The sequence below is a fragment of the Passer domesticus genome, chromosome 6, assembly GCF_036417665.1.
Source record: "Passer domesticus isolate bPasDom1 chromosome 6, bPasDom1.hap1, whole genome shotgun sequence".
Taxonomy (NCBI): domain Eukaryota; kingdom Metazoa; phylum Chordata; class Aves; order Passeriformes; family Passeridae; genus Passer; species Passer domesticus.
The window spans coordinates 39484155-39507376 of record NC_087479.1 but is presented as its reverse complement, the minus strand read 5'-3'; the positions used below and the strand labels follow the sequence as shown (position 1 = coordinate 39507376).

Here is a 23222-nt window from a genome sequence, read left to right as displayed (position 1 = left end):
ATGTAACCATCAGATCTAGTTTGCTGCATGTGCTGTAAACATGGCAGTGCTGGAATTCTTCATGCAGTACATGCCTGGGGCTGGAAAATGCGCTGCAGGCATGTGCAGCATCATAGCGTGCTCTGGTTTATACCAACAGACCCGTGGTAGCCAGTCTGGGGTGGCCTGAGCTCCCTGGCTCCTGGAACTGGCTATATTTATCCCAGCTGATGTAGCCTGTCAAGTGTGTCCTGCTGCTGATAAGGTGCCGTGGACAACAACGGGGGGGATCAAGGGGGAGGAGCAGGATGGGGGCTCCCATCCACCGGTTCTTTAGGGGGTCTCAAAAGCCCTGCACTCACATTCCCGGGTGACTCATACCCTGCTTTCTAGATGCAGCTGGGAGCTCCAACAGAAACAAAGAGAAGATGCCAGAGCCTGTAAAGAAAACAGGTAAGGATCATAACTGACAGGCAAAACTAAGAATGGCTTGACAGGAAAAATGTGACTAGATTATGTATTCCAGGGAAATGAGATGCCTCAAAGGAAAAAAATAAATAGACAAGAAAAAGAAATTTTATTTTATTTAGTTATAAATGTAAGAGATATTGAGTGATCTTTAAGATAAACCACTAACTGCTTTGATAACCCTCAGCCAAAGAATTTTCTCAAGAGTCTTTGGATGAGAAAAAAATAGAGGTGAAACACATTTAATTCTCGGATGCTTTTAATTTCTCATTTCCTTTCCTAGTCACATTTAGGACTCTGGAAAAAAAAAAAAAATAAAAGCTTGTAGTCTCTCTATTGGACAGTTAAAAAGTATAAACCTCTCCTGCTTTTATTTTGGGTTTGGGGTTTTCTTCCCCTGACAATTTGTAGAAATATTATTGCCAAAAATTGATGGTACTTATTGTGAATGATATCTTTGTGAAAATGAAAGCAAATAGTACCTGGTCAGAGTTTATTCTTTCTAGTTCTTTCAACCACTGACAACAGAACTCTAGGAAAAAAAGGCAACATTGTACTGTGAAGAATGCATGCAATTTCTTTTCCCTTGCCCTCCTTCATCATTTCCCCTTGAGCCAGAAGGTACTTAGCCCTTTTCAGGAAGCCAAGGTCACAGAGCCATAGAGAAAAATGCCAGGAAAGTATTTCAGATTTATGAATGTTTTAATTTAAAATCTTCAAATAAGGAATCATTCAGGTGCTGCCCACATAGAGAAGGCCTAGAATGGGGTGCAAGGTGCAGTGGGTCTGGTGTTTTGAGGAGGAAGAGAGCCTGGGAAGAAAAGGAAGAGACAGTTAACTTCAGGACACCTGCAGAGGAAAATGCCTCAGGAACACTTTGCGTCCACAAGTTTGGAAAAAAAAGCTGACAAAAGCTGAATTTATGATTGTTTGTCAAGTGTGAACATATTCAGCTGAATTTATGATTGTTTGTCAAGTGTGAACATATTCAATAGTCAAGCCTGGAGAAACTTGTACTAAACCTGGGATTCTCCCCTTTAGAGCTTCATTGATGCCAGGCCATACCCAGAATGCCCACCACCTGAATGTACACTACAAGGTGCACGTGTTTTTAGTAATGTGCATTTTCTAGAATTAGCCAGTGCCAGCTGTGGAGACTTATTAATAATGGCCTGTGTGCTTTGCAAAGGCCTGAGCAACCATTGGTCTCCTCTTAGTTTGGCCACTGAGACAATCTCCTATGGTCACAATAACAAAATAAGAATAATAATGAAGAACTTGTTAAGAACTGTCATTTGACCAAAAATATTTGAAATCAGCCACTACCAGGGGCAGACCCATTACACACCCAGAGACTCCCCCATTACAACCTGCAACGCACCAAAGCATGGTCAATTCCAACAAGATTCTTTGTGTTCTCTCTGTACGATAACCCTAAAGCAACAGTGTTATCAGCAATCCTTCCATTGGATTACAAATATAACATCATTTCATGTTCATAAGGCTGACATTTCTAATGAAAGTAGATTTGTATATAAAAAAGAAATATATATTAGATCCTGTAATTGTAGACAAAAACATGAAAATATAAGCTGCAAAGTTTCACTAATCACCCCAAAAATGAGAAAATCATACTCATATTCTGTTTTTAAAGTCACATGATTTTTAAGTTTTATTGAAATATATAATTGTTGTGAATGCAGAAAAAAAGAAATATAACAGGGTAGGCAAAATCTGACAGTGACACTTGTTCATTATGACTTCTGATTTCTAATGGTTTAACTGCCTTTAAATTAACATTTTCATTCTCTGTGGGTGAGAGACAATGTCTCTGTGAAGATGCCCACTTTTGCTGGCTAATGGTGAAAAGAAATTCTATCCCAACTTATTTCTCCAGAGAAATCTAACAGGTGTCTAACATCACTAGTCCTACACAGTTCTTATGAACAAACCAGACCAAACACTGGGATTATCACAGCAGGGGGAGGAAAAGCTCTTGTTACTCACTCTGACCGAGACAGGACCAGTCACATGCCTCACAACTTTTGGAGAGGATCTTCTCAGTCTCCCAGGAGACACTAATCCCTTTGGTTTTCTATTTCATGTTGTTTATACAGTTCAAGCCATTTCAAGATGGGATAATGCTGAGCACCATCTCAGGAGGCCAAATAACCACTGGGCAATTCATACTTGGATAAATCACAATTCCTGCCTTGCAGGAACTACATGGAACACCATGTAGTTAGATTACTGAAGAGCCCAAAGTCCCTAGTTGGTATTACTGAAATCTGTGCATCTGGTGTATAGGCAAAAGAAAATTCTTAATGTCAAAGAATAATCAGAACAGCTTATATCTGCTGTTTTAACAGGGCTTTTAATATGCAAAAAGAAACAAACAATAACAACCAAAAAACACCCAAAACCCCAAATAAACAAACAAACAACAAAAAAACCCCACCCACCAAAACCCCCCAAAGATCCACCAAAACCCCCCAAAGATCCCACAAAAAACCCCAAAAATCAGTGAATAAACCATTAAACTTAAAATGGTGTGGTGAAGTAGATTTTTCAACAGACATTCTTTCACTTTCAACTGTCCAACTAAAATACTTCAGGAGGAAGCACTTCTCTACTTATTTCACGAATGCCAAAAGAATTGTCTTAGCATTTGAGAAAATCTACACCATCCACAAGAGCAAAAGAATTTATAAGACCTGTAAGAGTTTAGTGTCAGAGCAAACAATCAAACTTTGAAAAGCACCACTTTTTGCAGGATTATGTTGCAGAAATTTTATGTTCTTCTCCCTTTGATTTAAACATTTCATAGTTGATCCTTGTTCAAAAGCTCACTGTTTGGAAAATTTTGATCTATTTTTTTTTGTTCTGAAAATTCAGAAATGTTAAAAAAACTCCTATCATTTCCCTAACAATATTTTATGACATTAGGAGGAAATAAACTTTTTAAACACCATATTTAGTAGATAAATGGGACTTAATGGGAAGTGTGTGTTTTACTATAGCTGGAAAAGGAGAAGTCTATATTACTCACCTTCTCTGAAAATCAGTTAGCTTTTACTCAGATATTTTACAGATTGAGGAGTTTAGATGTTGCAGTTCTGATTAGGAAATTTCATCAAGAATTTACAAATAACTTGTAAGTACACAGAGGCAACAACAACAACAATAATAATAATAGTAATAATAATGTTGCATAATGAAGAGTAAACTGCAGAATTTTAGTTTGAATATGGAATAATTCATTCTTTCACATTTGCAAGCACCTAGCACAACAAAGTACTGCAACAATCTTCTATGCACCACAAGAATGCCAAAAACCCCTAAATTCATACAGACATAGTTTCCTCTTCTGTAAGTTAAGATTCAAACCAAGCTGAACATTACTATCCCCCTTTTACAGAAAGTGTGATGGATGCAGAGAGAGGTGACTGATTAGTGAAACTATTCCTCGCCTGTTGCTCATGTTGCAGGAATTTGCAATCTCAGCTGCTGAAGTAGGCAAGGAATGATAAGATTGAGTCTTTCAATAGCTTCTGGATCATGGAATGATTAAGCTTGTAATTGCAAGAAGCCACTTAGGTCCTGACTGAGGAATGTGCAGCATCTTTATATAGTTCCTCAGAAAGGCATTTACGAGCTCCATTACTGAAGTCTGCTTATCCTCAGTTGGGCTTTTAACTCGGTGGAAGAGCAAATGATACAGAGGCAAAACTAGATGCCAAGTGTAAGCCAAGATAAATTTTCAACATGAAGTCTTAACAAATAAAATAATTCCAAAAGTCAATACTGCTTTTGTAATATTATTTAAATATATTGGCCAATACATATTTTTACACCAAATACAGAGAATATGCCATAACTCAGCTTTGTGGGAGAAACCTGTGATTATTTTGTCTAATTTCACTCATCACCAATTTCTGCTGTAGTTTCTAGCATCTACATTCAACCAGATACATTAGAATCTCCTCAAGTATTTATACCTTCAACAGGTTTTATTTCAGAAACGCAGAAATGTAATCTGAAAATGTCATCTAACACACATTCTCCACTACCACTCTATGTAATTAAAACCACTCTTGTAGAAAACACATTTCTTGCTCACTTTCATTTCACATAGTTCACACATACTTTGAAATTCCAGTATTTCAAGAATAGCTTTTCAGCTGATGTTTGTGACTCTAAGCCAGATTATTTTGGGAAGGTTGCTAGCAAATGAAATTATTTTGGTAATTTGAACATTATTTTAATATGCACCTTACCTCCACTTTTTCTGACAATAATGAAATAAGAATTGCTCTTCTAGCTTCTAAGTTTTATTCTTATTAGAGATACAACAGTACTTAGCAGCTACCTACTAACAATTTAACGCTGTACAAAGACAACAGGAAAACAGTCTCTGCCTGAAAACACTCATAAAATTAAAGCCCAGTAAATAGATTGATAGTTCAACAAGAGAGCAAAAGAAACAACTATTAGTACAATAGATAGGAACCTTGGTAGCAGCTTAGCCATTTCTTGGGGTTTGCATAAGAGGGTATGAAAAAGACTTGAATTTTAATAGTAAACTTGTTTGATGATGGATGTTAGAAGGATATTTCTTTAAAGCAGGTCAGAAAGTAAAGGAGAAAGCATGAAGGTGCTAGTATGAACATTTAATAAATGGCAGCAGAATGAAGGCAGAATACTAGTTTTGTTATTTTATTTAGGTGACTACTACAGAAAATTGGTTTTGGAACTGAAATTATTTCATTCTAGTTTAATTTGGCCCACAGCAAATGTATTTTATTTTTCTTCATCCTCCTGATTGAAAGACCTACCAGTAAAATTTCAAAATGCAATCTGATCACAGATCTCCAAACAGAGGTTTTTATTATTGACCAGCTAAGCTGTAACTTGTGTAACACATCTAGTGTTATGGCTGATGTTACATCTTTAGGTGTTTGGAGAATTTTAGAGGATACAAGTTCTGGTAGCTGCAGCCTTAACCACCAAAAAGTTTCTGCAAGATAACTGCAGACCACATACAGCTGTTTCCTCTTCTGCCTGGGGTAAAATCTGCTGGTTTGTGTCACTCAGAAGTTATGTGAGTGTGTTTGCATTATGGAAGCTAGAAGTGATTAGGAAGGCCTGGGTTATGAGAGGTGAAGTGTTGAAAAATGGGTTAGTACAAAGTGGCCCCAGGTTCATTTTCTTTTATTAGCTTAATGTCCCTCTTCTCTCCCTCCATTAAATCCCCACAGCAACACCAATTCCAACCCCACTAAACACACAGAGCACCTTCAACACTTTCTGTCTTCATCAGCACTGGTGACTCACATGGCTCTCTGCTCTCTCTGCAGAAGTGCCATGCTGTGCCAGTACAAATGTCACTTTTCTCTCCCCCTGTGCTGGGTTAGAGCACACCAGGGATCAGAGAGTTAACACAGTGAGCAGCAGAGGACATCAGGTGCCCCAGCCCTATGGCTCGTCACTCGTGGGTACCTGGAGTCTGGATAAACAGGACAGTGCCTGAGATCTGTCAGGGGCTGACACAGCATCACACAAGAGGTGTCACAGGCACTGGGTTTTCCACAGCCTCATCATCGTATTCAAGAGTGTTTAGAGTAAGGGATGGAAACATAGAACTCAGAGGTGTGTATTGGGGTAGAAGCCAAACGTTGTAGTGAGAGAGACTGTCAGATGGGGAATGTGTTTCTGACAAAAGCAGGCAGAAGTGTGGTTCTCAGGGCACACCAGAAGTTTTGGATTGTGGTGTTTAGGAGTATTCCTAATGAGGAAATTCCTGAATTACATTGGTGTAACTGCATGAGGAAAAGAAAACCTCTGATCAACTTGGATTTACATGTTACTTAAAGCAACAGCCACAATGATGGGGTGGGGAATGACTGAACTCTATCCTGTTAAGCAACCCCTTTTCTTCCCCAAAAGGAAAAAATACGGTATTCTCTTCACATGCTTGTTCAGCAATCTCTCTTCTGCAGCAAAGTAATTTCCTGTAAAATCTCTAGCCCTACATCTTCAGTTTTCCTTTGTAAAAACAGCAGTGAAAGATGAAAAAGAATACAGTTGGATAAAGAGAAGGCACTGCCCTGCACTGACTGAATCTGAAGTACAGGAAAAAGACTCAATTAAAACCTGTGTCTCCTCTACCAGTGAAAAAGTGGGTACACAATGATGTTCTTGCAGGCCTTTGTTCTCATGGGAGATTTTGGGCTTTTCCAATTCTGTACTTAGCAGAAATATTCACAATCATTTTAAACTGGAACTACAGTGAGTCTTTTGGCAGGAAAGGGGGAGGGAATACAAAGAGTCTTACTTATAAACTTCTGCACATGTGTTTAGATTTCCTAAAGCCAGAAGTCTTATGTAGGGGTAGAGATTTCTCACTGTGTTCTCGCCAACAATTTTGTTCTTGTTGAGTCACCTACAAAGCAAATGTAAGAAACCTAATCACTTTACAGGGTGTGCAGCAGATCACAGAGTTACTTCCAAGTATGCGTGTCATGAAACCCTGACACTGTAGGCTGGAACCTTTACAAATCACTTTGCTGTTAGGTAATTAATATATTTATAGATTCTTTTGTGCTTAAATAGAAGAGTGATGATAATAGCACTCAAGGACTGAAAACTTGCCTCTTTGCTGCTTTGTCTGTAGAATCATAGTGAAAGGAGCCAGCTAGCCACTAGTGGAGTGGGTCCCAGAACTGACCTGTCTCCCCAGTGTGCAGCAGCCTGGCCACCTCTGCAGGCCTTTGGAATCCTGCATGTCCAGCCTGCTGTACAGTAACCCTCTGCAATTATTCAGGATACACTGCATCAATGCACCCCTTACCCTGCTGTGTTATTTACAGAAGTGAAGGACAGTACCTAAAGGTGTGCAGCTGGAAACAGACAGCCCGTGTAGGACACTACAGTACATAGTCCTATATCCCACAAAGCACTATATTTTTAAAGAACTATTGCACCAGATTAGAAAAAACCTCAATAATAAGCATGCAGGAACATTCCACTCCCAGGTGAAATTTCCCACACTTTTAACAGGGAAGGAAACCATGCAGAAGAATAAAATAGGAGGTCAGTCAAGGCTTTTCTAGGCTCATTGAAAACTAAAATTATGTTTTCATCAGAAATATAAAATGGGGGGGGAAAGAATAGAAATTGAAACTATGTAATTTTGGTTTTTATATAATGAAGAAAAGCAAAATTCAATCTTTACTAAATTCTAAAAGTGTTTGTAGTTCATATTTTAACTGATGCTGAAGAAGGTTCGAATCATTTGTAAAAAAGTGCAAGAAGCATGAATTGTATTATGGCTAAAGACCAAAGACCATCAGATGAAATCTTTGCAGATGTAACTCCACTAAAGTCAACTAAATTATGCATTCTGAAAACATGCCACAGAAATAGAGATTTTATAAAAAGAATAGATTGTATTATTAATAATATACCATTTACATGAACTAAAGCACCTATTTGAACATGAACATAAGCTTTTTTTTCTTTTAAAACATTTTCATGCCATGTTCCTTTCAATTTTATGAAGCAGAACTAAAAGTTCAAAGCTAATTATAACTGTTGTTGTGTAGTTTGGAAGAATTCTTGTGGCTGCCAGAGGAGTAGAGCCATAGACAATTTGCCACAGAGGTGACTGATAAAATTAGATGTGATAAAATTACTAGTATTTTATAAAAGTGTAGTTATACAGGGGTGAGTCAATAGAAAGATGACAGAATGATGCACAAAAAACCATGCAGTGTATGAATCAGAATGTTAATTGCTGGTATTTTTATACATCAACATAGCTTATGGCAATTAGCAAATGATAACAGATTTTATTAAGACAAAAAACATTAGCATGAAATTAAAAACTTGATTCAAAATAAAGATGAAGAAATATAAATAAATAAATCATGTTAAAGAAATTAGTAAAATAAAAGTTACTTAAATAAAACCTAATCTTGAGAGAGATTAGGATACTCATTACTTGTTTACAGTTTCCTCTCTGCTGTGCTACTTTGATTGCATATGAAGTAAAACATCATTTGGTTTATGCTTTCTCACCCTATATATTAATAATGTCATTAATTCTCCTTATAAGCTTCCTAAATGTTTCTTGACACATTGAGGAAATATTTTAATCTACACCTTTAAAGTAATTAGAAAACAAATTGTTGTAGAGTGTCATGTAGGCAAGTACTTCAACTTTTAGTGCTGAAGTAAACTTCTGAATACAAACAGCAATTGATATCATTTTAGCTGGTATGAAATTACAAAGGTCATCACAGGAATGTGAATTCCTTTCCACTAAAGCCTTCATCAGTCAAAACAGAAGGACTAAAGATGAGCCATTAATTCCTTGTGGTGTATTAGGGCACAGGTTACTGCACAAACTACAGTGTTGTGGAATCCTGATCTTCTGTAACAACCATATTAAGCAGCTTTTAGGACAAAATTAATAATTCTAGATGAAAGTGCATGGCAAATTAATGTAGACAGCTAGATATGTGAGAATATATTCCCTGCCATCTTGTCATCAACCAAAACATTCACTTATGAAAAATCAGAGCTCAATATGAGGAAAAAGAAAGAGGAAGACAGAAAGAGAGGTGATTTTTCTATCCATTCCACTTTATTTCATGACAATGTGGAGGCGATATGATATCTCAGTCAGACACAGAACTTGATAAACTCAGAGGCAATTCCACAACTTCTCTGTGGAAAGTGTTGTAATTTATAACTTGCATGGGCAGATGGGAGAGAAAGGAGACAGCTGCTGCAGCCACAACAGCTGACTCCACCAGATATGCCACAACTGCAAAACAGATTTTAGTGAGCCCTCTCTCTTTTTTTAGTTTCTGCATTTACCAAGAAGCCAAAGACAACAGAGGTGACAGCCGGAAACACAGCTGTGTTTGAAGCAGAGACAGAAAAGTCTGGCATCAAGGTGAAATGGCAGCGAGCTGGCACAGAAATTACTGAAAGTGAAAAATATGTCATCAAGACAGAAGGCAACAAGCATTCACTGACAATCAAGAATGTAGGAAAAGAAGATGATGTGACATATGCTGTAATAGCTGGAAGTTCCAAGGTCAAATTTGAACTCAAGGTCAAGGAACCAGGTACATCATTTCCTATGCAGGTCTGGTTTCATCAGTATTTCCAGTCCCACATGCAACCTTCACAGATAAAGCCCATGGAAATTAGCCTATTTTAACACTGTAAAATTTCTCTACCAGCAATACACCTATTTTACCCAATTATTTGAAGCTGCTAATTCATATTAAGCTGAGGAATACATTTCCAGTGGCTGAGACACCTCTTTCCAGGTGTCAGAAGTCCACAGAGAAGAGATCATAGGGTAAATGTCAATTCTTTAGAGTTCTGTCACGCTTTTACACTTAATTACTGAAAAGCAAAGCAAAGCTAATCTAACCCTCACCCTGACCTAAACAAAGATGCCTGATTTTAGGAGTGGAATTTTCTTATAATAATTTAATTTAAATACAAAATTGTAATGATTACAAGTTATGCTGTAATATTTCTAGAAGTTCATACATTCCCCAAAATTATCTCAAAATCTCCTGCTACCAAAAATGAGTATTTCAAGAGGGGCTTGAATATGAAGAGTAACATTTGTATTATTTGTGTATCTCCCATTATTACTACCTTTGTACACTTTAAAAGACCAGTTGCATGGAAGTTTCAAAAACTTTCCCAGGTTTTCCTGGGAATAAATTTAAAGAGTCAAATTTCCTGGAATTTTCTCATGAAAAAGTATCTGAAGATGCTTAGGATAGATGAAATGACTAATTTTTTGAAACATTTTGACCTTCCATATCCCTTTTTCCCCTCCAAAATTGTATCCATTTACCACTTCTGGTATTTGACATTTTGCTTTTTAACTTGGTGAAAAGCCCCAAATTCAGATTGTTTATATCACTTCCTTTTCTTTGCTATCACTGTTTATTCTAGCAACATGATGAGACCTTGTGAGACCTTCGGGTCAGCTGAAAAAAAAATGGAGGAATGTTTAACATGCCTCAAGATATCCTGTTCCATATGCAAAGACAGGGCATGACAGAGTATGCGTAAGGGAAAATCCTGGTATGGATTAGGACAACTTGACAGCTGTCAGAACATGCAGAAATATGGTCCTGCTGACTATCTCATCCTGAAAGCAAACTGGTCCATATTGAACTCATTACATTTTCCTCATTGTCTTTTAGGTTAGTTCCATGTAGAGGCTGCTATAGGCAGAAAACTTGCAAATAATGCTGTGGAGCACAGTGGAGTAGAGTTTGTAATGTTACAGAGTAATTGGATTGCCCATTATTATTTGGAAGTGGCTCCACTACCTACAGAGAAAAAATATCTTGCTGCAACTGATCTATTTCAAGAAATTCTACCTCCCTCCATCTGCTCCAGTTGCTCACTCCTACTCCATTTTCAGACAATTCTGTCTTCTCCATTGTGCCAAATGCATTTGCCTAAATTTGTCTCTGAGGTCATGGTTTAATTGAGAGGATACAAACTTCCATAAGCCAGGGGAAGACATTACAGATGGATTTTTAAAATACTTAATCCATATTGTTTACTAGCAGTGTCTAGAGCTTTTTCCAAGCTGCAGACAACAATAGCCTTTGTAACATTACATTCCAACAGCATCATCAAACAAAATCTCATGAATAAGCAAACTGTTTACAAATATAAGAATTACATCCTTTTTCATTACCTTTTCTGTTTAGAAACTGACAGTAGTTACTTTAGTTTACTGACATTTGCAACAAATAATAGCATTATTCATCATGTGACAAGTTTCTAAACATCAAGACTATAGAATTTTAAAAACCAGGCATTAGTTCTTTCTGAGCTCAGCAAAAGAAAAAGCCTCATCATCCAGCTTCAGTGGGCCCTTTCTGCTTCCAGCATATCCTCTAAGCTCTAGGAAACAACAGCTAATTTCTCTGCATTTCCTAAAATATATTAAAGGCTGTTCTTTTGCAAAATTTCTTCAAAAAGAAAGAGGAAATAGACTTTCTCTAACCTTGGCTTACATTCATTTCCAGAAAAGAGTGAGACAGTCGCTCCTGCAGAAGCTGCTCCAGCCCCAGCTGCCCCAGAGTCACCTGCTCCACCAGCAGAAAGCAGCCAAAACACAGAAGGTAACAGAGAATTAAGATTGACATCAAGTCTGGTTTATTAGCAGAGGGGAAGAACATCCACAGGCACTCCTTAGTGTGAGATAGTGACAGTAGATGAAAACAGATCAGGGAATAAGCAGATAGGGAATAAGGAATTTCAGAGGCATAAGAAATCTACTGAGAAATTTTAAAATTAATTGACTAGTTCACTATATAGGTTGATGCCAAAAAAATCTGAATAGTAATTATGATGTTTATTTCAGTTTCATCTGCTGAGACACACCCAGAAGAACCTCTGGACCCCATTGGGCTCTTTGTGGCACGACCACAGGATGGAGAAGTTACTGTTGGTGAGTGCAAAATGTTAGTCAAGTGAAGTTTGTAAACTGTACCTGTTGCTTGACTATTAGCTCTCCAAGTACAGAATGACAGCAGTGATACAACAGATAAACATAACTGATAATCCTACTTTAATCTACTTCTGCTACAAGGTGGAAACATCACATTCACTGCCAAAGTTGCAGGTGAGAGCCTGCTGAAGAAGCCATCAGTGAAATGGTTCAAAGGAAAGTGGATGGACCTGGGAAGCAAAGTGGGGCAACATCTCCAGCTACATGACAGCTATGATCGAAACACCAAGGTACAATTGGCAGAGTAGGGTTCTCAGTCTTCTAGGCACTAATCTTTAATCTTAAGAAAATAGAAACTAAAATAGGACTGTTTTGATGTTAAGGTACCCAAAGCAACACACAAGGCTGTACTTATCCACAGAAGTCTGTGTTTCAACCACACTGACACGAGACAAGCTCTACATACAGACTCTTGCATACTTTATCTATGGTGAAATGAGAAAACATCTGGAGGACTCGGGGAGTAGTTTTGCACTTTCTACTGCAGGATTCCCTTCATCTTCCCCCTCAAGAAACTTGGTATATTTAAGAGAAAACAATCTGACAGCTATTTAAGCATAGTCTATCTTGGTCTTAATAGGTCAATCATTCTGCTATTAGTGCTGGAATTGATTGCTCTCTTGTCTTGTCTAGACTGCTAGCTGAGTAAGACCCATTTTTTACAAGAAATTTGTCCAAAGGCACCTGAGCAGCAACATGAGTCTGTGCCACAACTTTGTTTCCTCTGTGGTACATGAGCCACTACCACCCTCTCCTGGATGGAGCTGGACAGGCTCCTCACATGAGCCACTCCTTTCACTGAATTCTGGCATGTTCTGCATACGGTCTGGGAAGAGGATAAACTGATTAGTGAAAGCTTTATTGCTGTTTCCAATGCACATGCAATTAGTGTGTGCCCCAGCAGAGTTTGGTATCTTTGTATCCTCAGGAATACCTGTACTGACAGCACTCTTCAGCCGTTTCTACTGAATTGGGGAGTATAGGCAATTTTTTGTTACAGTAATGAGTTGGACACTCACGAGGTTCTTAGTTCTAAAAGGACACAAAGACATAGTTCATCCTTTGTCTATTTCTCTTCATGAATTCCCTCTCTCAGGTTTCACCATTTCACTTTCTAACTTAATTATTGTATCATTGGTGTCTCTTCTAGGTGTACACCTTTGAAATGGAAATCATAGAAGCAAACATGACTTTTGCAGGAGGGTACAGATGTGAGGTGTCTACCAAGGACAAGTTTGATAGCTCTAATTTCAGCCTGACAGTAAATGGTAAGGTGAATTCCTTCCATCTATTTTGTTTTATCTTCCTGCACCTGTATTTTTTTTTCCTGTCCACCAACAGTTCTTTCTGGTACATAATGGCTACTAGAAAAGCAGAAATCTGAAGTACAGACCTGAAGATTTATAGAGGAGAATGGGATTGGGATCATTAGAAATACCACTTGGTTGTCACTCTGGTCAGAACTGTGATGCTCTTAAAGAAAGCACACAGAAAGATACAAAACTGCCCACCTTTTCTCTGTCTTTATTCTGGTTTCAGATTCATTCTTTCATGAAGTTTAATTCCACTAGAATAGAAGTTCATTCTTATTTTGGCAAAAGTTCAGCACTAAAAATGGGTATTTGAAAAAGATAGATTTAGACATGTGACACTATTGTCAATTCCTTTTCCCTTCCTATAGAAATAAATTCAACTCGTACAGAAGCACCTTGTGAGATAAAATTGCTGTAAGAGCAGATGACTCATTTTATTCAATGCATGGTGCCACCCTCACAAGTGCTATACTGAAAAGTTTATAAAAATTTCAACATCAATTTGCCTGAAGTGTGGGAAAATTTAAGTAAAAGAGTATAAGCATGGACTGCCTAAAAGAGCTGAATATTTGGACCATTTCTGGTTTCAGCAATTCTATTGAAGGGGCTGCAACATTAACTTGTGTCCAGCTACCAGTGAACCTAATGATAAGACAAAAGTTAATTAAGTTATTTGATCATCAGTGTCAATTTTTGTAGTTTCACTAGATAGGACTCACAAGACTTAAGAGCAGCAACTGAGAACAGTTTTTCTCCCAGCAGCAGCAGCACACCAATTTATGCCAATAATGTAATAAAATTCTCTCTATACAACATCCTCAATTAAGTTTCTGTACAGAGGTACAGAGTAGTTCCTACACAGTTCCAGGAATTTACCTCTGCTGTCAGAGGATAGATTATAATTTATTACTAATAATAGTATTCAGTTGATGTCCAGTCATATTCTCATTAGGGTTGAAATACTCTGTGAAGACACTATTGAAATTAAAATTTTGCAGTAGGAGAATTGACAAGCAAGAGATAAGATAGTCTATCAGGCTCCAGGTTATTACGAAACATGAGACAGAAATAAGTTATCAAAAAACCACTCGATGTTGAAAGCTAATTAGTGAAGGTTACATGCCTAAAGATGATGGGTTAATCTTCCAATATGCAATTAATCACAATTTACAATATAACAATTTATTTCTAAAAATGTTGGCAAAGGAAAAGTTTAGAATATTTAGTGTATTTTTGCATTTTGTTGACTTGCTTTGCCATTTTCCTTCATTATTTTTTGTCACATCAGAAGCACCTGCAAGTGGAGACTTGGACATTCGAGCTGCCTTCCGCCGCACGTGAGTACACACAGCAGAAACCTGTCTAGATCAGGCTGCACATCCTTGTGGAATTCATTACTTTCCCAGATAAAACCAGCTGAAAGCAAAGCTGTTCTACAAACAAACACAAAGATACAGAGGTCTACTAAGAAAATATTTCTACTATTAAAATACTATACAAATCGTGGAAATAACCTAAGAGAGTTTGGACTTTGTGCTAGTGTAATAATCATGCTTGCCTTCAATTAGGCCATCCATAATGTATATAATTGTAACAAGAACTTCAGCACCTTTTTTCCAGGCCTGCAAAGAGCACTCCAGATATAGACCAATAGAGATGGAAAAGATATTGTGTGATGCTGGTCGTGATTTTGTCTGGCTTATATGTATCTTAGTACAAACATCTGCATTTGCTCAAGGACAGTGGAGTTCAGTGTGAGCTCTGCAGGCAGCATATGACTGATAACTTTCCTGCAAGCATTTTGATTGTATCTGTTTTCATGGTCTGTACCTGTATTAGTTGAATGAAGACAGTGACATTGTGAGTGGTGAAAACTCAGCTATATGTAATCTTAGATATTAAAGACTAGTGTTGAAAAAGCCAATCTCCCCCCATGTTTAATACTTTCTGATGTCTCTCTTAATGGAAGATTCACAAAATTGGTCAGATTTTTTTCTAGTGTTATACATTAATATGTGCTCTCTTTTTCCTTCATGCAATAATAAATAAGTTTCTATTTTAGTTTTTATATGTATTTTTGAAAAGTTAAAAGAATATTTTGACATCTATTTCTCTAAAGGACACAAATCATCTGTGGCAACTCCTTGAGTATTTCTTTATAAGCCCTATTTTTATATGAGAATTTTTCTAACATTTATCACAAAGAATTAAACAAGGCTAGCAGAATTTGTCTACAGTTAAGTCCATCTGTAGGTAGCTGATCAGCCTCACTGTCAAATAGTGGCCACTCACTGCATTGTGTTATTTCACTGCAGTGAAAGGAGAGATTCTCTTCTTGTTAGCACAATTAAGAGAATTCTGAATCAGTTGGAAGAGAGTGCAGTGAGAGCAGCTTCAGGCTGTTCAGATTGTCAGTTTCTCCTGTAAGAATGAAGCCAGATTTTGAACGGAACTGTTTAAATCTGAAGTTTTGTCTTTGATACCCTCACTCAGGAGCCTAGCAGGAGGGGGGAGACGGATGACTTCAGCTTTTCTCAGGTAGTCACTGACTGTGTCAGTAGACAAACTCAAGTCTTACAATGAACTGTCTCTCTCTGCTTAGGAAAGAAAAAATAAACAAGCCCACAGAATTAAGATGTAGCTTAAATTTCAAATAAATCACTGTTCATAATGTGTAGTATTTATGAGATTCATACATACGAATAAGAAGTAATGTAAGACAAAAAAAGAAAAATTAAAAAGATAAAACATAAGAATATAAAAAGATAGATAAAAACAAATAAATAAAGAAAAGAGTAGCTTGGTAGATCAGTGAGAGGCAGATTCATCTAAAGAAATCGCATGTGTTTGGCAAGTGACATCTCACCCTTGTCAGAAGAAAAAAAGTAATTTTAAATTATATGCATGTCTGCCCTCTCTGTTTTACATGTTTTCCTCTCTACTGAGCACATTTTGACTAAAATTGCTGTTGCTCACAGAAATGTACCAACACAACTGAAAATCTGTTGTTTCCTGGCACATTCCTTATCATATTATCATTAAAGTTTTCACTCTATGCCTTTTGCTCCTAATGTTTTCTACTACAGCAAAAACAGGAGTTCTGAGATTAGACTTAACTATATGCATGTTAAAGCAATTATTAGTCTTATTCGCCAAAAAAGCTAAACCTTGATTGCTGGTCTTTCCTGAAACTTTAACTACCACTTGTGAAACAATAAGGTGAATAGTTATTCCCCTAGCTGTAGACCTGATTTACTGAATATTTGATCACAGGAAATCCTTTCCAAATTTGGGATTACAATAGTTACTTTTATGTACAATTTATGCCTGCAAACATGCAAATTCTTGTGAAAGTAGGGCCAAAACAACACTTCTCTCTTTGAGCCTTATACCGAGGAAATTATCCTTTCCAGTACTGTATTATTCTGACAGTAATTAAAGATGTAAAAACAGTATTTTCTTATCAAAAGATCTCTTCTCACAGCATATTTCAAATTACATAGACTCTAAACTGTTCTTTACACTTATATTCTTTAGCAGCACAAGAAGCTTGGCACTCATTTCTGTTTCATTTTTTTAACTGTTAAAATGCCCATCATTTTTCTGTTGAGACTGTTTTCTTATTTCTAAAAATTCTTGTTCCTGCAACACTGAGTTTTCCCAACACTTTGATTTATATTCTATAGACACACTGCTTTTTTCTGAAGCAGCTAGGACTGGTGTGGACAGAGGCAGCATTATGGTCTGCAACTACCACCAGTACAACTGGAAAGAAAAAATTCTGCTTATGAAACAATAATTAAATACAAGGTATTACTTGTATGGAAAAAATATGAATACTGTGAGATGGAATCATCAGATTCTTGCACTCAAGACAACAGAGATCTTAAAGAGCAGCTGGTCATTGATGACAGTAGACTGGCTGAGATGAAGAAAATACATTTGGGCTTTCTAAATCCTGTCTGAATGCAAAGATGACCTTTTTTTAGGAATTAAATCTAAAGAGGTGATTGTAGTGACTTTATGCTGTTTCCAGAGTAGGTCAGTATTACAAATGTTCAGACGCACAGCTAAAACCCACTGGATCAGAACACCAAAAATAACATTGTGCATTCCATCTGAGTTTACCGTATGCAACGGGCAGAACCACACATCAAAAAACTCCTGCCTGGTGCTTCTTGTTTTCACAGACCAACTCACCACAACATTGCTTGCCATGATGCTTGTTGAGCAAAGGCACATTGAACTGAAAGGCAGATCACAGAATTCCTCCTTCAACTCTCCCAGGCACCAATGATGTGACACTTTTTATTCAGTGTAATGAATTCTTGTAACACAAAAAGCCTCAAGAAACTGCCCCAACTGTAAACAATATCCACACTCCTGAAAGACAGAGGAAAGAAGGAAGCTTCTGCAACACCTCTGTGATAATGAATACATTCCAAATCAATATGATGACCAAATTAATACCCTGTACAACTTCTTGCACAATCAGCACAGAAAAAATACAATTTTATTACATTTATTTTTAAACCCAAATGCAAATTAATATGAACACAGAGCCTGCTTAAGTCACTTTCCATGTCAATGCACATTCTAATTAATTATAAACCCATCTACTACTCCCCTACAAAAATATGTCATCTATATAATGTTCTAGTCTCACAAGCTATTCGCACTTCCTTCTGAAACTAATTATGGCTTTCTATTACTGTACAGTACCGAGGGACATGATGATGGGGCAGAGTTTAATTTCAGCTCCCTACTGAAAAAAAGGTGAGTAAAAAAATCCATAGACTTAGAGAAATAAGGCTTCTGTTGAACAACTCTGAAACGCCAGAACTGGAATAAGTGAAAGTTTCACAAACTCAGAATCCTTGTCATTTTCCTAAAGCAGTTCTAAATGGAAAAAGCATGACAGGTAATTATCGCTACTTTCTGAAATATACAGCATTTGCTGTATTTCTACTAGGTTTATACAGGGAAAAAAAAAAAGGAAAAAAAAATTATCTTTCCCAAGATAGAAAAGGCCTGGACTCAGGTAATTACATGTTTCCAGCAGCTCTTTTCATGGGGGCAAGGGGGGATTAAAATGCCTATTTATAATGCTGCCCTATTAAGAACCAAGATTTTTTTGTTAGATACCTAAATGTAACTATTACACTGTTCAACTATATATTATCAATTATATAGATATTCTATGTTGCATAAATATGACAAATATGTTTTACTCTTCCAGTTGTAATTTGTATTTCTTTCTGTTACTTTTACTTTCACTTTTCTTTTTTTCTTTGCTGTAATTTCTTCTCTAATTCTCATCTTTCCTTGATGCATCTGTTTTCATAACCTGTTTACTTATGCTCTTCTCTTTTTACCAAACTCTTAATCTGAATGTTTTGGATTCCACTGTTGCCAACAGAGAGTAAGCTTTCTATTTAATTATATTATAAATGCATGGGTCAGACTGAATATAAGAACCCCGTGGTTTGAAATAATGCATGCATCCATCTTTGTCTTCTTTGCATGTAGAACACGACAAAAATTGCATAGTGTGAAAGAAAATGATTGACTGCTAATTTCTGAGACAGAAAATCTTTTAAACAGTTTTAAGGTTAAAATTAAGACAATTTCATACAATCAAGGCATTTCTCTGGATGTCCTTTGGTTTCAACCATCACTTTCTTTCATACAACCAGTTTTAAAATTTCCTTGAATTTCCAGATTTTCTCAATAACCTGCTGCTTTGTATTCCTGTTGTCACAGTATTTAGAATCAGAAAAATCATTTGCATAATATTGTTGCCTATCAAATAGGTGATGAAGTTCTGCTTGCTTCTTTCTTTCACTGACCCTGGCCACTCACTCTGTCTTTCCAGCACCTGAAACTATATAAAAACTTGTCACTTAGATTCATGTTTTGCAAGTCTAAACTCTCTCAGTTTAAGTTTCCACAATCAACTACTTGGATGAGTGTTGTTGTGAATCTGTGTTCAGTCTCTGCTCAGGCAGTGGTATCACTATTTATAAAAACTGCTTTATCCTCACAAAGAGTACAGGATCATGCTGACAAATTAAGTAACTTCCTACAGAAGGCAATAAAGCCACAATGGCCTCAGGTTAACTCACCCAAACCTCAGTGGGGCAAACAAGGCCACACGCTGCACAGCCCCTGTGACACTGCACGCAGGGCATCTGTCTGTGGGTCAATCCTGGCTTTGCAGTAACACCCAAAGCAGAACACTTCAGGGGGACAGAGATCAGACAGAAAAAACACCTTTCTATAGCTGGCATGGATATCCAAGTTTCTTGTTCCAGGATGAACCCAATTTGTTGTAAACAGACTCTAGTTTCCATAGAAGATGTAAGCATAAAACAATTGCTTGTCTTCTTTATAAAATTTGAAATAAATGAAAACCAGCATGAAAATATTTGCATCATTACATACAGGGTTTCCAGCTGGAATGAGGTGCTGAGTACTAAAAGCCTCTCTCCTCATACCTTTCTCTTTTGCTTTCATAAATAGTTTTGAGCAATAATCAAACTCAAAAAAGCAGTAACAATCTTCATTATTTACAGAAATGTTAAATTTATTGATTTAGCTATTTATTATTAATTAGGCTAGAAACATGATTTCTTAAAAGAAGCTTATAAATTTCACTGCATTTTAAGTTTCTGCCTTTTATTGACTTAGCAAATCTCTGCCTAGTTAATTTAATATATATTAATATAAATTCACTGCTTATAGTTGTTTTTCACAGCCACTTCAGAAGTAATTTGTGGACTCTTCAGTCTTTGCACACCTCAGGCTGAAGACCACTTATATTAATGAGAACAGATAGGCATAAAATCTCATAATGGAATGAAATAATTCTTCACGAAAACAGAACAGGAAAAGGGATCTCATGCTGGGGAACTCTCAAGAGCTATGCAGACTCAAACAGAATCAAGAATTATTCTTTTACCATTTCTGCTTTCTTACACCATTTTACAAGTGTACCTCAATCCACAGGTAATGATCATTCTATAATAAATAGCTTCACTATAATAAAAAGCTTCATTTAACACTGTATCTCCTATCACTGTAATTTAATTAACTGGTGTTGACATACAGATGTCATGGGCCAAGGAGAGGTCATTGGGAAGAGGAAGGGAACAGCTGTCACAGGACTATTAAATGAGATAGTGAGCAGAGACCTTGAAGGAGGTGACAGCTGACAGGGTCCAATCAGTTGACAGTAACTGGATAGGAAGGAACCATTTCTGGGATGTACAAAACTATTTTTAACCCCTCCACATATGTTTAAAATATATCAGCTGCATATTCCATTTACAGCAGGTTCACTGAGCTGCATCTTGATGCCCCCAAGTGCATAGCTAACCTATGAGGTGATCTCTGTGAATAAGGATCCCCAGCATCAGGGAGAAGAGCAGAGGAGGGGCAGAAACCTCATGAGTCCAAGTGCTCTCCTACATTTCATACACTGCTTAGTTCCTGTTGGTAGTGGAGGAGTGCAGCACCTCTGGGCAAACTCTGTGTCTTTCTGTCATCAAAGAGAATAATTTAACAAATGCAAAATAGTGAAAAGGACTGCTGGGATGGAGAAAATTTTGATCAAAGGAAAACACTTTTTTCTTTCCATTTTCAGAACTCAGTTAAACAGAAATTACAACCTCTAGCTTTTAGTCCCATTTTTCATGAAACTCAAAAGCCTTTTATTTTAATTTTAAACAATTAGCATTTCCTAGGAAGAGACTATATTCTTTCTAATGTTCAAACTTCTTAGATTGCATACACCAGAACAGTATTGCAATATAAAACAATGGGATGACACTGAGTAATGGAAAAGCCAAAGCAAAAACTAGGGAAGTCTTCTCAGTAGTGAGAGATATTAGACTTCTTTGGGACTCCTTTGAAATTGGAAGATTTTTTTCATTATGTACTTAAAAATAACTCTCACAAAACATTTCTGAAATCTCCATGAATGGTCCTACCTGCAAATTTCCAGATATAGAGTGTGTATCTACAGACAAGCCTATAAGTAGTCAGATAGAGAAACTACCAATATTTATATAATATCTTAAGGAATATGAAAATATTTGAATCTCTTAAGTCTTCCTTATTTCCTATGATTTTATATTTTGTAGATACAGTTTCTTGACAGAAGTTTGACTGTACTAGTAAAGAATTAGAAACGCATTAGAAAATTATATGCCCTTAGATTTATATAGTACTTAGAATCTAATGCTTATATAACTTATATATTTTAACTTATATATATTTAGAAATATTTGAAAGCCACTCCTTGACATGATTAGGGCAACGAGGCCAAAAGAACTGCTTATGTAAAAAAAATCTATGCGGCAAATCAGTTCAGTTTGCCTGTCTCCTGCTAAGCAAAACTTAAAACTATTTGTAGCAGCCTCAAACTAAACAATAGGTATGTAGAAGAGGAACCCTGGTAAAAATTTTTGGTGATGAAGATGCAGTGTTATGGCAAAGCAAATACCCAATGTGCTGCTCTTATCATTGACACTCCAAACTTCAGCTCCTCCTATCAATTCAGTGAGCGCTGGTGAGGGCTTTGGGCTTAGCGAGTGCTAAACCACTTTGAAGATATGAGATATTGCCTACCACATTGCAGCTCAGTCTCATGGAGCTGAAATCCCCTTCTTGCTTCCTTTCTGTTCAAGACCTACAAGGTGCTGGAAATTCCAAGCTTGGACTGCAGCACTTTAATAAACACACTGCTCCTATTGCAAGCAGGCACTGTTTTGACAATAAAAGGAGTACCAGAAATGTTTGGTTATATCTACTGTCTGGACCAACTGCAGTAGTACTGTTAATTAGCAATATTTCTCACAGACTAATTGGACTGTTATTTTCCTGCAAAAAATGGAAATACACCCAATAACAATGGAAATACACCCAATAACATTCCACTTTCCTCTGCCTCACCTGTTGCATAACTCATCTTCTTGTTGGGGTTTACCACTGAACATGACTGTATTATAAGGGTGTGTTCTGCTGGACCAGAATCTGCTTGGTGCTGGTGATAGAAACAACAGCCACAGGAAATTCTTTCTCCTAAGACTTTTTTAATTTTAACTTTTTTTTAAAAAAATGCTACTTCTTCCATCATTTCTCTATTTACCAAAATGCAAACTGTGAAGGCAAAAACACCATGATGGCAGGGGGAAGCAGAGTTATTTGTTTCCCTGGAAAGTGATCAGCCATAAGAAGGAATAAACAGAAGTGTTTGCACTTAGCATATGAATCCCACAGTGGAACTGTATGTACAAAGTCTGGGAGAGAGTTTGATTTCAGTATGGATCAACATTTCCCTCAAGCCCTTTTCAGAGCATTTGCATGAATTCCTTCCTCTCCCTGCTACTGAAGCACAGACATGCTCTGCTAAGGGTGAAGATGAGATTCATGGCTCTTTTGCACTAACACATGATGCCCTTTCTCTTGCCCCTGGGATGCTGCGTGTTGTCCCACACGGTTCTCGGCGTCCTTCTGGAGTACAGCAGCTTCCTGCGCCCTTCCAACCGGTAAGGTCATGCCAATCTCTTTTTCTATTTATGATCTTTCAAACAAAGATATGATGGCAGATAAAAAAAGAATGCCTCTCCCAAAGCCAGACAGCCAAATTTTCCACTAGTTTTACTATACCAAACGTTCATTCTTTCATAATCACTAGTTCTTTGGCTAAAATATAAAATAAGCCGTTCATTGTAAATACTGTCTTCTTTGCTTCTACTCACCAGTCTCTTTATGTTTTATAGATTACTACAGGCAACAATTTTTTTCACAGCAGATGATAAACCTTAATAACCTGTGATTCTTTTTAGTGAAGATAAAAATTGTCCTGAGTAGAAAAGGATATGCCTCTT

The 23222-nt window shown here is 37.0% G+C and overlaps 1 protein-coding gene across 1 annotated transcript in view; it reads left to right on the top strand.

Moving 5' to 3' along the window:
- The first annotated feature begins 336 nt into the window (after positions 1 to 336).
- The window catches only part of MYBPC3 (myosin binding protein C3), a 59249-nt gene continuing 36363 nt past the window's right edge, over positions 337 to 23222 (top strand). The window contains exons 1-11 of the mRNA XM_064422687.1: positions 337 to 432; positions 9318 to 9584; positions 11532 to 11627; positions 11870 to 11956; positions 12098 to 12246; positions 13167 to 13284; positions 14618 to 14666; positions 15823 to 15867; positions 18049 to 18105; positions 18749 to 18751; positions 22857 to 22880. Of these exons, the coding sequence (XP_064278757.1) occupies positions 408 to 432; positions 9318 to 9584; positions 11532 to 11627; positions 11870 to 11956; positions 12098 to 12246; positions 13167 to 13284; positions 14618 to 14666; positions 15823 to 15867; positions 18049 to 18105; positions 18749 to 18751; positions 22857 to 22880 (920 nt within the window). The 5' untranslated portion in view covers positions 337 to 407. The remainder of the gene's footprint in view (positions 433 to 9317; positions 9585 to 11531; positions 11628 to 11869; positions 11957 to 12097; positions 12247 to 13166; positions 13285 to 14617; positions 14667 to 15822; positions 15868 to 18048; positions 18106 to 18748; positions 18752 to 22856; positions 22881 to 23222) is intronic.